Consider the following 13,501-nt stretch of genomic DNA (forward strand, 5'->3'; position numbering starts at 1 on the left):
AAAGGTATTATGTTTCCTAATAATAACAATGGTTTTTAAATGTTCCTAATTATCATTTCTCTGTGTATAGTTCACTGCAACCTAGATTCGTTTAAAGTTTAACTTTCATATGATAAAATGAGATGAACACAAATAAATTATATTTGTGTGTTAATAAAATTCTTAGAAGCAACTGTGTAAGTTATCCAGCTTCCCCTCTCCACTTCACCTTATGCATGAATGTAGCACATACCTTGCAGGTAATGCCACAAGCACAAATTAAAGTTCTCTCATATGTGGGACTTCCCTGGTGGTCCAGCAGTTAAGACTCCGTGCTCCCGGACTTCCCTGGTGGTGCAGTGGTTGAGAATCCGCCTGCCAATGCAGGGGACACGGGTTCGACCCCTGCTCCTGGAGGATCCCACATGCCGCAGAGCAGCTAAGCCTGTGCTCCACAACTACTGAGCCTGTGCTCTAGAGCCCGCGAGCCACAACTACTGAGCCCATGTGCCACAAGTACTGAAGCCCGGGTGCCTAGAGCCCGTGCTCCGCAACAAGAGAAGCCACTGCAATGAGAAGCCTGTGCACCACAACAAAGAGTAGCCCCCACTCGCCGCAACTAGAGAAAGCCCATGCGCAGCAGCGAAAACCCAATGCAGCCAAAAATAAATAAAATAAAATAATTTATTAAAAAAAAATTAAAAAACTCCGCGCTCCCAATGCAGGGGGCCTGGGTTCGATCCCTGCTCAGGGAACTAAGATCCCACATGCCACAACTACTGAGCCTGCACGCCACAACGAAGAGCCCACGTGCTGCAATGAAGATCCAGTGCGGCCACAATAAATAAATAAATAATAAATTTTAAAGTTCTCTCATATGTTAAGCGCATCTCTCTTTCTTTCCTAAAATATTATTTTAAGGGTTGGCTAATTAGGAAATTATAACATGACTTTCCTAAAGCTGTTCTCTGTCCAGAAGACAAAGAGGTCGACAGGATGAAATAAAGGGGTGAGGCCGCACTTCCCCGACAAGGCCTCTCTTTGCCTCAGTGAAAACTCTTGTTATAGGTGCATGAACACAAAATGACATGATTTACTTGGACCTCCCATTTCTCAAAGCATGTGCAGCTCTCACTGATCTATCTGTGGAGACAGTAGCAGAGACGTACCAGGACACCTTTTGGAAATACTACTCATCAGGTTCCTTATCCGACACGATCTCCTCGTCCTCTCCACACGTGTTCCCCACCAATTCAGGAAACACCCACCACCACAGGGAAAGAAACACACAGCAGAACACAGAAAACAACATTCAGCACTGTGGCTTCTTTCACTGTGGGAAAAAAAGTTAAGAACAAGAAAAAGATTAAAAATTTAAAAATTAATTGGAAAAGAGGATGACTAGGTACACGTATGTTCATTGTATATACTGTTTTTAATGCAAACTAACCTAAATGATACAGTACATCACAACAGTTATAGTAGTCTGAAGTCCTTTGAAAATGATATGCATATGCGTTTAATGACATGAGATGGTTTTTAGAAAGTATGTTGAGTAATGAAAATATGCTAAAAGCTTATAAATAAATGTGGCTAACTAGATCTTATCTTTTTTTCTTGTATAAAATGTTAAAAGCTGAAACCAGTTGCCAGTTTACCTATTTTAAAACTCTCTTGTTTACTCAATTCCCTCTCCTTGCTTCTCCCACAAACCTTATGTAACTGTGTAGAATTGCTTCTTCATCTGTTCTTTTTTCAACCCAAGGCTTATTGCAGAAACTCTCTTTTTTACTTAAAACATTTTGAAACCCAGAAACCCACTGCTTACAACTCAAAGGTATTGGCTTTTAAGACTTTGCCTTTTACGTGGGCTTCAAAAGCCTGAGTTGGAAACTCAGCCCCTGCTCGCTGCAACTCGAGAGAGCCCACACACAGCAACGAAGACCCAGTGCAGCCAATAAATAAATAAATAAATAAATATATTAAAAAAGGAAATACCATTAAAAAATAAAATAAAATGTATGCCCAATGACCAACCTTTCCATAAAATGGACTTCATATAATTTAAATATCACCAACAATATTTCATAGTTCAAATATCACTAACACTAAAATATCAATACCTCAGCAAGTAGGAAAATTTATCCAATCAATGAGCTGTAACTGGTTTGCAGCTTTCTTGCAAAAATAACTTTATTGATAAGAGGACTTTTTGCCTTGTTTATTTTTTCCCCAGACACAAAAGCATACCTATGTAAACACAACTTTATTATTTATTAACATCTATAATCTAAACAAAGAGTTTTTAAATTATCTGTCGGAAAATTTTAATTTATGTTATTTATTTTGTTTTGGTTTTGGGTTTTGTATTGAAGTATAGTTGATTTACAATGTTACGTTAGTTTCAGGTGTACAGCAAAGTGATTCAGTTATACATATATATCTATTCTTTTTCAGATTCTTTTCCCTTATAGGTTATTACAAAATATTGAGTAGACTTCTCTGTGCTATACAGTAGGTCCTTGTTGGTTATCTATTTTATATATAGTAGTGTGTATATGTTAATCCCAAACTCCTCATTTATTCCCCCTGCTTTCCCCCCTTTGGTAACCATAAGTTTGTTTTCTGTGTCTGTGGGTATATTTCTATTTTGTATATAAGTTCATTTGTATCACATTTTTTTTTTTAGATTCCACATATAAGCAATATCATGTATTTGTCTTTCTTTGTCCAGTATGCTTCACTTAATATGATAATCTCTAGATCCATCCATGTTGCTGAAAATGGCGTTATTTCATTTTTTATGGCTGAGTAATATTCCGTTGTATATATATACCACATCTTCATTATCCATTCATCCGTCAATGGACATTTAGGTTGCTTCCATGTCTTGGCTATTGTAAATAGTGCTGCTATGAACACTGGGGTGCATGTATCTTTTCAAATTATGGTTTTCTCCAAATATATGTCCAGGAATGGGATTGCAGGATCATATGGTAGCTCTATTTTTAGTTTTTTAAGGACCCTCCATACTGTTCTCCATAGTGGCTGCACCAATTTACATTCCCACCAACAGTGTAGGAGGGTTCCTTTTTCTCCACACCCTCTCCGGAATTTATTATTTGTAGATGTTTTAATGATGGCCATTCTGAGCATTGTGAGGTGATACGTCACCGTAGATTTGATTTGCATTTCTTTAATAATTAGCGATACAGAGCATCTTTTCATGTGCTTTTTGTCTATCTGTATGTCTTCCTTGGAGAAATGTCTGCCTATTTTCTGAATAGGTTGTGGGTTTTTTTGATATTGAACTGTATTAGCTGTTTGTATATTTTGGAGATTAATCCCTTGTCAGTCACATTGTTTGCAAATATTTTCTCCCATTCTGTAGGTTTCCTTTTCATTTTGTTTATGGTTTCCTTGGCTGTGCTAAAGCTTTTAAGTTTAATTAGGTCCCATTTGTTTATTTTTATTTCCATTGCTCTAGGAGACGGATCCAAAAAGATACTGTTATGATGTATGTCAGAGTGTTCTGCCTAAGTTTTCCTCTAGAAGTTTTAGAGTATTTGGTCTTACATTTAGGTCTTTAATCCATTTTGAGTTTACTTTTGTGTATGGTGTTACAGAATGTTCTAATTTCATTTTTTTACATGTAGCTGTCCAGTTTTCCCAGCACAACTTACTGAAGAGACTGTCTTTTCTCCACTGTATATTCTTGCATCCTTTGTTGTTGATCAATTGACCATAAGTGCATGGGTTTATTTCTGGACTTTCCATCCTGTTCCACTGATCTATATGTCTGTTTTTCTACCAGGACCATACTGTTTTGATTACTGTAGCTTTGTAGTATGGTTTGAACTCAGGGAGCCTGATTCCTCCAGCTCCATCTTTCTTTCTAAAGATTGCTTTGGCTATTCGGGGGTCTTCTGTACTTCCATACAAATTTTAACATTGGTAATTTGATAGGGATTGCACTGAATCTATAGATTACCTTGGGTAGTATAGTCATTTTGACAATACTGATTCATCCAGTCCAAGAACATGGTGTATTTTTCCATCTGTTTATGTTGTCTTCAGTTTCTTTCACCAGCCTCTTACAGTTTTCAGAGCACAGGTCTTTTGCCTCCCTAGATAAGTTTACTCCGAGGTATTTTATTCTTTTTGATGCGATGGTAAATGGGACTGTTTCCTTAATTTCTCTTTCTGATCTTTTGTTGTTAGTGTACAGAAATGCAACAGATTTCTGCGTATTAATTTTACATCCTGCAACTTTACCGAATTCTTTAATGAGCTCTAGTAGTTTTCTGGTTATATTATTATTTAAAGAAATATTTTCATCAATGGGAAAAGAATAGTCTCTTCAACAAACGATGCTGGGACAATGGGCTAGCTATATGTAAAAGAATGAAGTTGGACCCCACCTACCTCACACCATACATGAAAATTAACTCAAAATGGATCACAGACCCAAATGTAAGGGCTAAAATTATTAAACTCTTAAAAGGAAACAGAGGAGTAAATCCTTTTGACCTTGGGTGAGGCAATGGTTTTGCAGATGAAACACCAAAGCACAGGTGGCAAAAGAAAAAACAGATAAACCAGACTACATCAGAATTAAGATAATCGCTCCCACCTAGAGGCCAGACATTGTGTGTAATACTAACAATAAAAGAACTAACATGTATTGAGTGCTTACTGTGTGCTAGACATTGTTCTCAGCACTTTACATATATTAGCTCATTTAATCCTCACAACCACCCCAGGAGATAGGTATTACGATCTCCATTTTACAAATTAGAAAAGGCAGGCACAGAGAGTTAAGAGATATGCCCAGGGCCACATAGTAAGTAGTGGAACATGGATTCAAACTCAAGTAGTTTGATTCCAAAGGCATTTCTTACCACTCTGAGTACTGCCTAAAAATAGCTTCACAGTTTGTTTGCTTGTTGCTCTGCAAGTAGGTTAAGACTGTTGATGCTGCCTTCTCCCAAAACACCTACACACATGCACTGAGCGCTCATACAATTAACACAACTCGACCCTTCACCATCACCAGCCCTTTCTGCCTTTGGCCCCAGACCACAAGTCTGCTGCACAAGTTGTCACTGGCACTGCTTTGGTACCAGCACTCACATCCCTGTGCTTCAGCAGAGGTCAGTGACAATTACACATCCCATTCTCATCCTCAGGTTGTTCCAAACTCATCTCAGGCGCAGGAAGCAGAGCCAACTGCCCCTCCAGGGGTTTACTTAGAAACTGGTTTTCAAACTTTTTTTAACGGTGGCCCACAGCAAGAAATATTTCTCACTGACACAGTATACAGATATGCACCTAAGTAAAACCAAAGTTTAGCATATTTACTATTTGGCATATACTCTGGTATTTTTACTTTCTGTTTCCTTCCTTCCTCTTTTTTTTCTTTTTTTAAATATTTGTCACAACCCAACATGCTGAAACCTGTAATTTGACAAACAATGAACTAGAGAAATACAGACATTAATGAAATTGTCTGCTTTCCCACAAATAAAAACCTTTATATTCCCACCCACTAGTCCTCAATATATATTTGCTGAACTGAGCTACAAAAAAATAGTACTTGTTACACCTTAGAGTGAACTAATTTATTAGTAAATTTCACCATCACACTTCTTCCGCAGTCTAAGTCTTTTCTCAAAGGGGAATATCCAAATAATAGCTCTACATGCAAAAGTAGGTATATATTTGTTTACTAAGACTATTGCTTATTACCGCTGGGGTCAATCTCAAAAGATTTGAGAGCAGTGATCCCTGCCATTTAAGCTCATAGGCAGATTACTGTGCTATCACACACACATAAAACATATATGCCTTTATTTTAAATTATGGAATAAGGCAGGCAGAAATCTAAAATTCTGCATATTCCCTGACAGCCCAGTTTCAGCTGTGTATTAAGAGCAGGAAGTCTAGTCCCCAGTGGATTTTCTCCTCCCTCTGTGACCCTATTGATAAGAAATGGTCACCCTGGTGAGGGAGGGGAAAGTGAGTGTTGTAAGTTGATAGTGGAAGTCCCAGAATGTCAGCAGATTTCCAAATGGAAGATTAAAAGTGTAACAGCACAGTGCTGGTACTTAGGAGGTGGTCAACGGGACATCTGCTGGATAAATTAATATGATAAATAAAGTATTTACTCTTTAAATTTGTTCTGCCATTCACAGTCATACTTAACTGCCACCTATTTAAACGGCAAAGCCTTGGAAATTAAAACCAAGTGGCAAAGAAGTTGACAGAAGATACAGGACCAGTAAGTAGCAACGCTAAATTACCCAATTCACTGTTTCCTTCTCTGTTCTATTGACAGCCCAAAATAAAAAGCCACATTCTTAGGTAGGGATGATAAAGTGGGTATTAAGACATCTGTATAACTGGAAACAAGTACCATGTTCATTTATTATCTCTGCACATAAGATGATTTGTAGATTACATGAAAAAAAGATTCATGGAATTTGCTCTCTTAAATGGTGGAGGGAATAAATTGACAAACTAAAGCAAATCCATCTTTGATCTAGTTAAGGTTGTAAAGAACTACCAAAAAACTATGAATTAAACATCTGTTTATTAAAAAACAAAAACAAAACTCTAAAATACAATTTAAGCCACCAGTCTCCTGTGGCCTCGTGTCAGCACGAAACAGAGACCTCAATGCTGGGAAAACAGCCAAAATCACAAACCTAATCTACGTGGCAAGAGACCTGCTCACGTTTTGATATCTTGAAACACAAAGCATTTTTAACTTACAACAAGCCATGAGATGGTATAAAATTAACCATACTAAAAGTGTCAGCTAATTTTAGAAAACAGAGCTAGAGGTAGTAATATGAAACACATTTAACTGAAGATTTTAAATTCATATACTGTGGGCAAAATAAATCTAAAGATAGGCTTTGTTTTATAGTATTATTTTAGAATACAAAGACTTTTTGACATCAGATGAATTAATTTGTAAGAAGAGATTTAATTTTCTAGTTGGCTAGAAGATTAAAGGTAAGAGAAGTACAATAACGACTCGAATCCTAAAATAATTTTACAAAGAATCTACAGAATGCCCCTGTGGCAATAAGAATCTAACACCTGGATTTTCAAATAACGTGCAAAAAATGCTAACTACTGATACTTTCAGGAGGGAATAAAAATGAACAAATTCATCTATTATAATAGGAAGAAAAAAGCTTTACTTAAATATATGTCTGAGCTAATGGATGTCAAGAAATGATTTCAGGTAGAAGCTTTAAAAAACAAAACAAAAAAACCCTTGGGAATTCCCTGGTGGTCCAGTGGTTAGGACTCAGCGCTTTCACTGCTCTGGGCCCGGGTTCATTCCCTGGTCAGAGAACTAAGAACCCGCAAGCTGCTCGGCGCAGCAAAAAAAATTTTTAAATAAATTTAAAAAAAAAAACACCTCAAACTTTATTTCAGAAGGAAAGCCACACCTCTTGTGGTCTAAGACCAGTGTTAGTCTAGCATTCAAGTTCCTCTGGGATCTGGCACTCTTCTACCTTCCTAAAGGACCCCTTTAGCCGACCCAGTGACACAACAAAACTAATCAGGGAAAAACATACTAGGCACTTGGTCCCATCAGAGCACTTACTAGCCTATCCTCCCCACCAGGAACGCGTATCAAATCCCCTGTGGACGTGGAAACTCGGCCGACTTTGATAACACTTCTCAAAAGAAGACTGGTCTCCACCCCCCCACCCCCCCAAAACAGACTCACAGAACATGCAGTCTGTACCATTCACGAGAAATTAGCTTCCTTGGGGTTTTGTTTGTTTGTCTGTAAATCTGGGAAGCCTTCTTACGCTACCAGACTGCACATGCCAAGTTATCACAGGGACATACACAGTGCAAAGCAGTGGGTCTCCACGATCAGACTATGAGTCTCATCATCTGCACCGAATCCTGACTTTTCTTGAACATTTCTTTTTTTTTTTTTTTTTTGCGGTACGCGGGCCTCTCACTGCTGTGGCCTCTCCCGTTGCGGAGCACAGGCTCCGGACGCGCAGGCTCAGCGGCCATGGCTCACGGGCCCAGCCGCTCCGCGGCATGTGGGATCCTCCCGGACCGGGGCACAAACCCGTATCCCCTGCATTGGCAGGCGGACCCCCAACCACTGCGCCACCAGGGAAGCCCCTTGAACATTTCTTTACCTCAGCTTTGTCAACAGGAAAATGGGGATTATAACCGTTCCTACTTCACAGTCTGTGACAGGGGTTAAAATAATTTGTTACACATCAATGAGCTGACACACGTAAAGCACTTATTAGAACAGTGTATAGGTATTAGCTTTTATTAATATCACCATTACTACTCCCACCAGTTCTCCACAGCACCTGAGAGTGCCTTACACACACAAGAGAGCTCAACACAAACTTCAAAGGAAACAATATTCAAATAATGCTAAAAGTCCCAAAGATCAAATGCACTATAAGGGCCTGTTAGGATAAAAAAGAATTCAACCTCCAAACTACCTAAACTTCATGAACAAATAAGGAAAAAAGTTAAAGTATAAAACTAATAATGCAAATAAACCAAAGGTTTTCTTCCCCCCACCCCCCGATGAAAATGGAAGAGATATTTTATGAAAGAACTTAATAGTGTCTGACAGGAAATTTACTCCCAAAGATAACTATTCTAAAATGACATATTAATTTCTAATCCATCAACAATATATTAACTAATTCTATTTTTTTTAATAAATTTACTTATTTTATTTATTTATTTTTGGCTGTACTGGGTCTCCATTGCTGCGTGCAGGCTTTCTCTAGTTGCGGTGAGCAAAGGCTGCTCTTCGTTGCGGTGCACGGGCTTCTCATTGTGGTGGCTTCTCTTGTTGTGCAGCACGGACTCTAGGCATGCGGGCTTCAGCAGTTGTGGCTTGCGGGCTCTAGAGCGCAGGCTCAGTAATTGTGGCACACGGGCTTAGTTGCTCCATGGCATGTGGGATCTTCCCGGACCAGGGCTCGAACCCGTGTCCCCTGCATTGGCAGGTGGATTCTTAACCATTGTGCCACCAGGGAAGCCTTAATTCTCTTTTTAATCTACATCCATTTCTAGTCTCTGTATTACTCACTTAAGTGGGAACTGTCATATTTACCGTCTTGCCTGGACAAGGAGCATTAAATCTAATTTATCCGCAAAGGTAATTCCTAACCCTAGCACTCAGGGATTCAGTAAACAGTCTATTTCCTTCACTGATATGCTTTACAATTTTATACTTGAGTTATCTGCCTCTTCGCTCTTTTCCAGCCCCAAGAGATATTTCTAGTCATTGCAATTGTGTCCTTACAGGGAAGCTGATTCTTTTTCTTGATTCATGTTAACTGCTTGTCTCCACATCTCCAGTTCCTTTGTTTTGACCCATGGCCAGAAAAGGTCATAAATTATGGAACACAAATAACCTCTTACCCACAGATGCTAGGATGCTACAGAACGGTCAAGTGAGCCTAATAACCAACTGACCTGTACTACAAAGACACAGTGTTACTCTCAGACAAAACGGCTTAGGTTGGCTGAGGAAGGTCTTGTCAAGGGATAAGGAACCCATCTGAGCTGCCAAGAGTGGGACTGACTTAGACCTTCAGCAAGGTTCCTAAAGGACTATTTGTGAAAATATAATAGAAGCCAAAAGCTTCTAGTTTAGTAATAATCATACCAGGAACCATGCCTACTCGCACATAAGCTTTGGCTTACTTCTTATTACTTGCACACCTTATACAGAGGTGGGGTCCATATGCCAAGTCATGTAAAAGATTGCCACGGCTAACACTGGGAATTTCAATTTCCCAACCCCAGGTCTTCTGGTTTGTTATAAATCAACAAACGGAGGTCGAAACAGCTCAAAGAAAACACAGTTTAATTACTGATTAGCAAATACTGTGACATCTGAACAGTCACCATTCATTCAGGTTGCTTCCTGTTTAAAGAAATCCCTACCAGAAAAGGCATGATGGGAACACAGAAAAAAAGGAAAGCACAGGAACACATTAGAGCTGGAAAAACAAACAAACCCAACAATTCTAGGTGTTAAGATTATGAGAAAATTTAATTTTCTTCTTTATGCTTTTAGGTATTTCCCCAAATGTTCTAAAATAATTTATATATACCTATATATGTATATTTTACTAAAAAGGTAATTAAGAGAAAGCACAATATATAACATAATCTTCATATAGTTTTTCTCAAAATCTGAAAAGCACGCTTTTGCCAACAACAGAATACTATGGGATATATAATGTTACAACTGTTCAGAGCCTAAAATATTGTCTAGAAGACACAAGTCAACCGATAAGTATTTGTTGAATATATTACCATTTTTCATCCTAATGGAACTTAATACTAAAGAAAGCTGTTATCAGAATACAAACTACGTTTTAAATAAGAGGCTAAATATGCTCAGGAAAATCATGACTTCGCTGCTTACAAAAGGAGTTCATAATATCATGCAGGAAATTCAAACTAATGTGGCTCGTAAATGAAGTCATCTAGCTAAGAGATTTTTCTTGAGGTTCAGTTTTTTTTTCTAGAACTGCCAGTCTATTTTCAGAATAATCAGTTTAAGAAAAATGAAAAAAGGGCAGTTCAATTAACATGTAACCATTTCTGGCAGTGCCTGCCGAAAGACTTACATGAATGCTGGGCGCTTTTCTGGCTTTTACAAACTACTGACTCTTATTTTTTCTGATGTGTAAAAATGATCCCATATGTTTTTATCATATAAATTTTTACCAGATACCTGTGGAAGACAATGTAGTTAATCAGCTGAATGTATGCTAAATAAAAATATTCATATAAAACAGTGTTCCTCTCTACTGCCATTTGAAAGTGTTCTAAAAGGCAGGTAGGAGCTTCTCCTAGGAATTGACGTTAGGGTGCAGGGGCTCCACGGTAACCGGCAGCAGCTGAAATCCAATGGCACGGGGACACGCGCCGGATTTCGCGGTGTGAAGTAAGGTGGAGAAGCGCCACTGCCCGCGCCACCCAGCAGGACTGGGGCGCGCTGTGACGGCGGCCGCGATGCGCACGCAGGGAACAGCCGGACCGGGACCCTCCAAGGCCCTCGAACCCTCGGCCCGGGAGCAGCCCCGCCGCCCGCCCGCATTACCTCGCCTGTGCAGCTCCCGCAGGGGGATGCAGTCTCCTCCCCCGTCGTAGGGCAGGTAGGGGTCGGAGGCGGCGTCCATGGCCGAGGTCCGCAGGAAACAGCGGAGGGAAAGCTCGCGAGCTCACCGCCCGCGCGCGCCCCGCAGCCCCGCCGCAGCAGGCTGGGCAGCCGCCATGCCCGACCGGTCGGCGCGCGCAGCCCCGCGGGCTGACGTCACCAAGGTGCCACGGTTGCTAGAGCGACGGGCTCGCCTCCCCATCAAGCAGGCCCTGCTACGTGTGACGGTGACTAAGCCCGGGGGTGACAGACCAAACAGCTTCCACAGCAAGGGGGCAACCACAGGACGGCGACAGAAACCGTACTTCTCGGTTTCCAACACAGAGCTGTAAACGGAAATTCTGCGTGTCCAAAACGCATGAACCTTTTCACTCCTAATGGAGATACATGCGAGCGACACTAATAAGGCCGTGTGATTTTACAGTAAAAATACACTAATTTGTAGGTGGTAACGTCACGTGAATCATAAAGACCTAGAACATACCTAAGGCTTCAGGAAACTTAGGTTTAAAAGCCTATTCCTAATTATCTAAAATGTGCTACTGTGGATTCAAAATTTCAGTAACTGGATCGGTACTAATCCCCTTCAGCAGCCTCTTATTTCCTTCCTTCAAGGAACTGGCTAGTAAGGCATTCCAGGTTTGAGGAGAAAGAAACGTAACATCCTAAGTAAATAACTTGGCTAGTTGTGAAACTGCAAAAAGAGATGTATGTACTGGGTGGGAGATTTCCTTTCTCCTGACTTCTTTTCCTACCTCACAAAGATTTTTGTTGTGCTAAAAAATAAATAAAATAAAAAGGCTTTTAGTGAAATATGTCTCAAAGTGCACTCTGTCTCTTTGCTAGACATTTTATGAAATTCAGAAATAAAGGAACTCTTTGTTTCAAACTGTCATTCCAACCAAAAGAAAAAAAAAAGCTGATGCTCATTTAAGCTGAGTTCAAACTTTTACAGCTGGCTCTCAGGTGATTACACTAGGAGATTCTCCTTCTGAAATAGCTATGGCAGGACGATGCCACTAATCAAAAATATGCTATTCATTAGAAGCAGTTCCACAGGACTCAGAGGCTTTGTAAAATTTGTTTTCCTAAGTACTGAATGAGCCAACCCTAAGGTCTACTCCAATTCAATGATTTTATATGAGAATTGGGGGCGAGAGAAGGAAGAGAGGACTCAGATGCAGTAAAGAGAGAAATTCTATTTGTGTAGTACATCTTAGTTATTTGGGAACTTTTTAAAACTTAGATTAAACAAAGTTTTTATATTTCAAAAAGTTTGAACCTCAGAAAGACATACTTTCTTATAAAATCCCACCTGGGATTTGGGAGAAAAGGTTCTGGGAAAGGAATATAGACTAGTTACTGCCATAGGACAATTCCATCTAATTCTGATTCTGGCTATTAACATTTATGAAATGACCATGGGTGGCTTTCCCCTTCTATTTTCTGTATTTTTCCAATTTTCTTGGAAATGATTTTTTTCCTTTTTCTGCATGGAGAAAGGCGTCAGAGCCCAGCAACTCCACCCTCCCCGCCATCCCCCCCGCCCTGGCACGACCCTGTCCCATCCAAGCCCCCAACCACCCGAAATGATTTTTTGTTGTTGTTGTTGTTGTTGGTACGCGGGCCTCTCACTGCTGAGGCCTCTCCCGCTGCGGAGCACAGGCTCTGGACTTGCAGGCTCAGCGGCCATGGCTCACGGGGCCCAGCCGCTCCGCAGCATGTGGGATCTTCCCGGACCGGGGCTCGAACCCGTGTTCCCTGCATCGACAGGCGGACTCCCAACCACTGCGCCACCAGGGAAACCCCGAAATGATTTTTTTAAACAAGGAAAGCGAACTTTTAAACAAAGAGCTAACTTTGCTAAATTAACTAAGTATAAATTTGGTCCTTTTTGGTACTTTGGTGTGTTAAGTTCTACTAGTATAAGACTTTTAAAAAATATATGCTATATGGCATTTATAAATAATTTAGTTTTTATACTACTTACATCCTACCATGCTTTTTTTTTTTTTTTTTTTTTTGCGGTACGTGGGCCTCTCACCGTTGTGGCCTCTCCCGTTGCAGAGCACAGGCTCCGGACGCGCAGGCTCAGTGGCCATGGCTCAAGGGCCCAGCCGATCCGCAGCATGTGCAAACTTCCCGGACCGGGGCACGAACCCGTGTCCCCTGCATCGGCAGGCGGACTCTCAACCACTGCGCCACCAGGCAAGCCCTCTACCGTGCCTTTTTATAAAATGAAAAGCTATCTACAAGTTTTCTGGGTAATTTGTAGGCACTCTCTTAACCTGTTTTTCCTGATTTACAACTTGGTCATACAGGAAAAAT

At 40.3% G+C, this 13,501-nt stretch overlaps 1 protein-coding gene across 6 annotated transcripts in view; it reads right to left on the reverse strand.

The window, feature by feature from the left end:
* Window positions 1-13,501, reverse strand: part of CLCN3 (Cl-/H+ antiporter 3) — an 83,354-nt gene that overhangs the window by 37,028 nt on the left and 32,825 nt on the right. The window contains exon 1 of one of the 6 annotated variants that reach the window (XM_027096529.1): window positions 11,117-11,261. The exons of 4 other annotated variants lie outside the window; for them this stretch is intronic. In XM_027096529.1, coding sequence (XP_026952330.1) covers window positions 11,117-11,195 — 79 coding nt within the window. In that variant the 5' untranslated portion in view covers window positions 11,196-11,261. Of the gene's footprint in view, window positions 1-11,116; window positions 11,262-13,501 lie in introns of those variants that run through there. One more of the 6 variants, XM_027096532.1, reaches the window with a different exon arrangement.

Source organism: Aethalodelphis obliquidens, unplaced genomic scaffold (assembly GCF_003676395.1).
Source record: "Aethalodelphis obliquidens isolate GAN/ISIS:26980383/991018 unplaced genomic scaffold, ASM367639v1 scaffold103, whole genome shotgun sequence".
Lineage (NCBI taxonomy): Eukaryota > Metazoa > Chordata > Mammalia > Artiodactyla > Delphinidae > Aethalodelphis > Aethalodelphis obliquidens.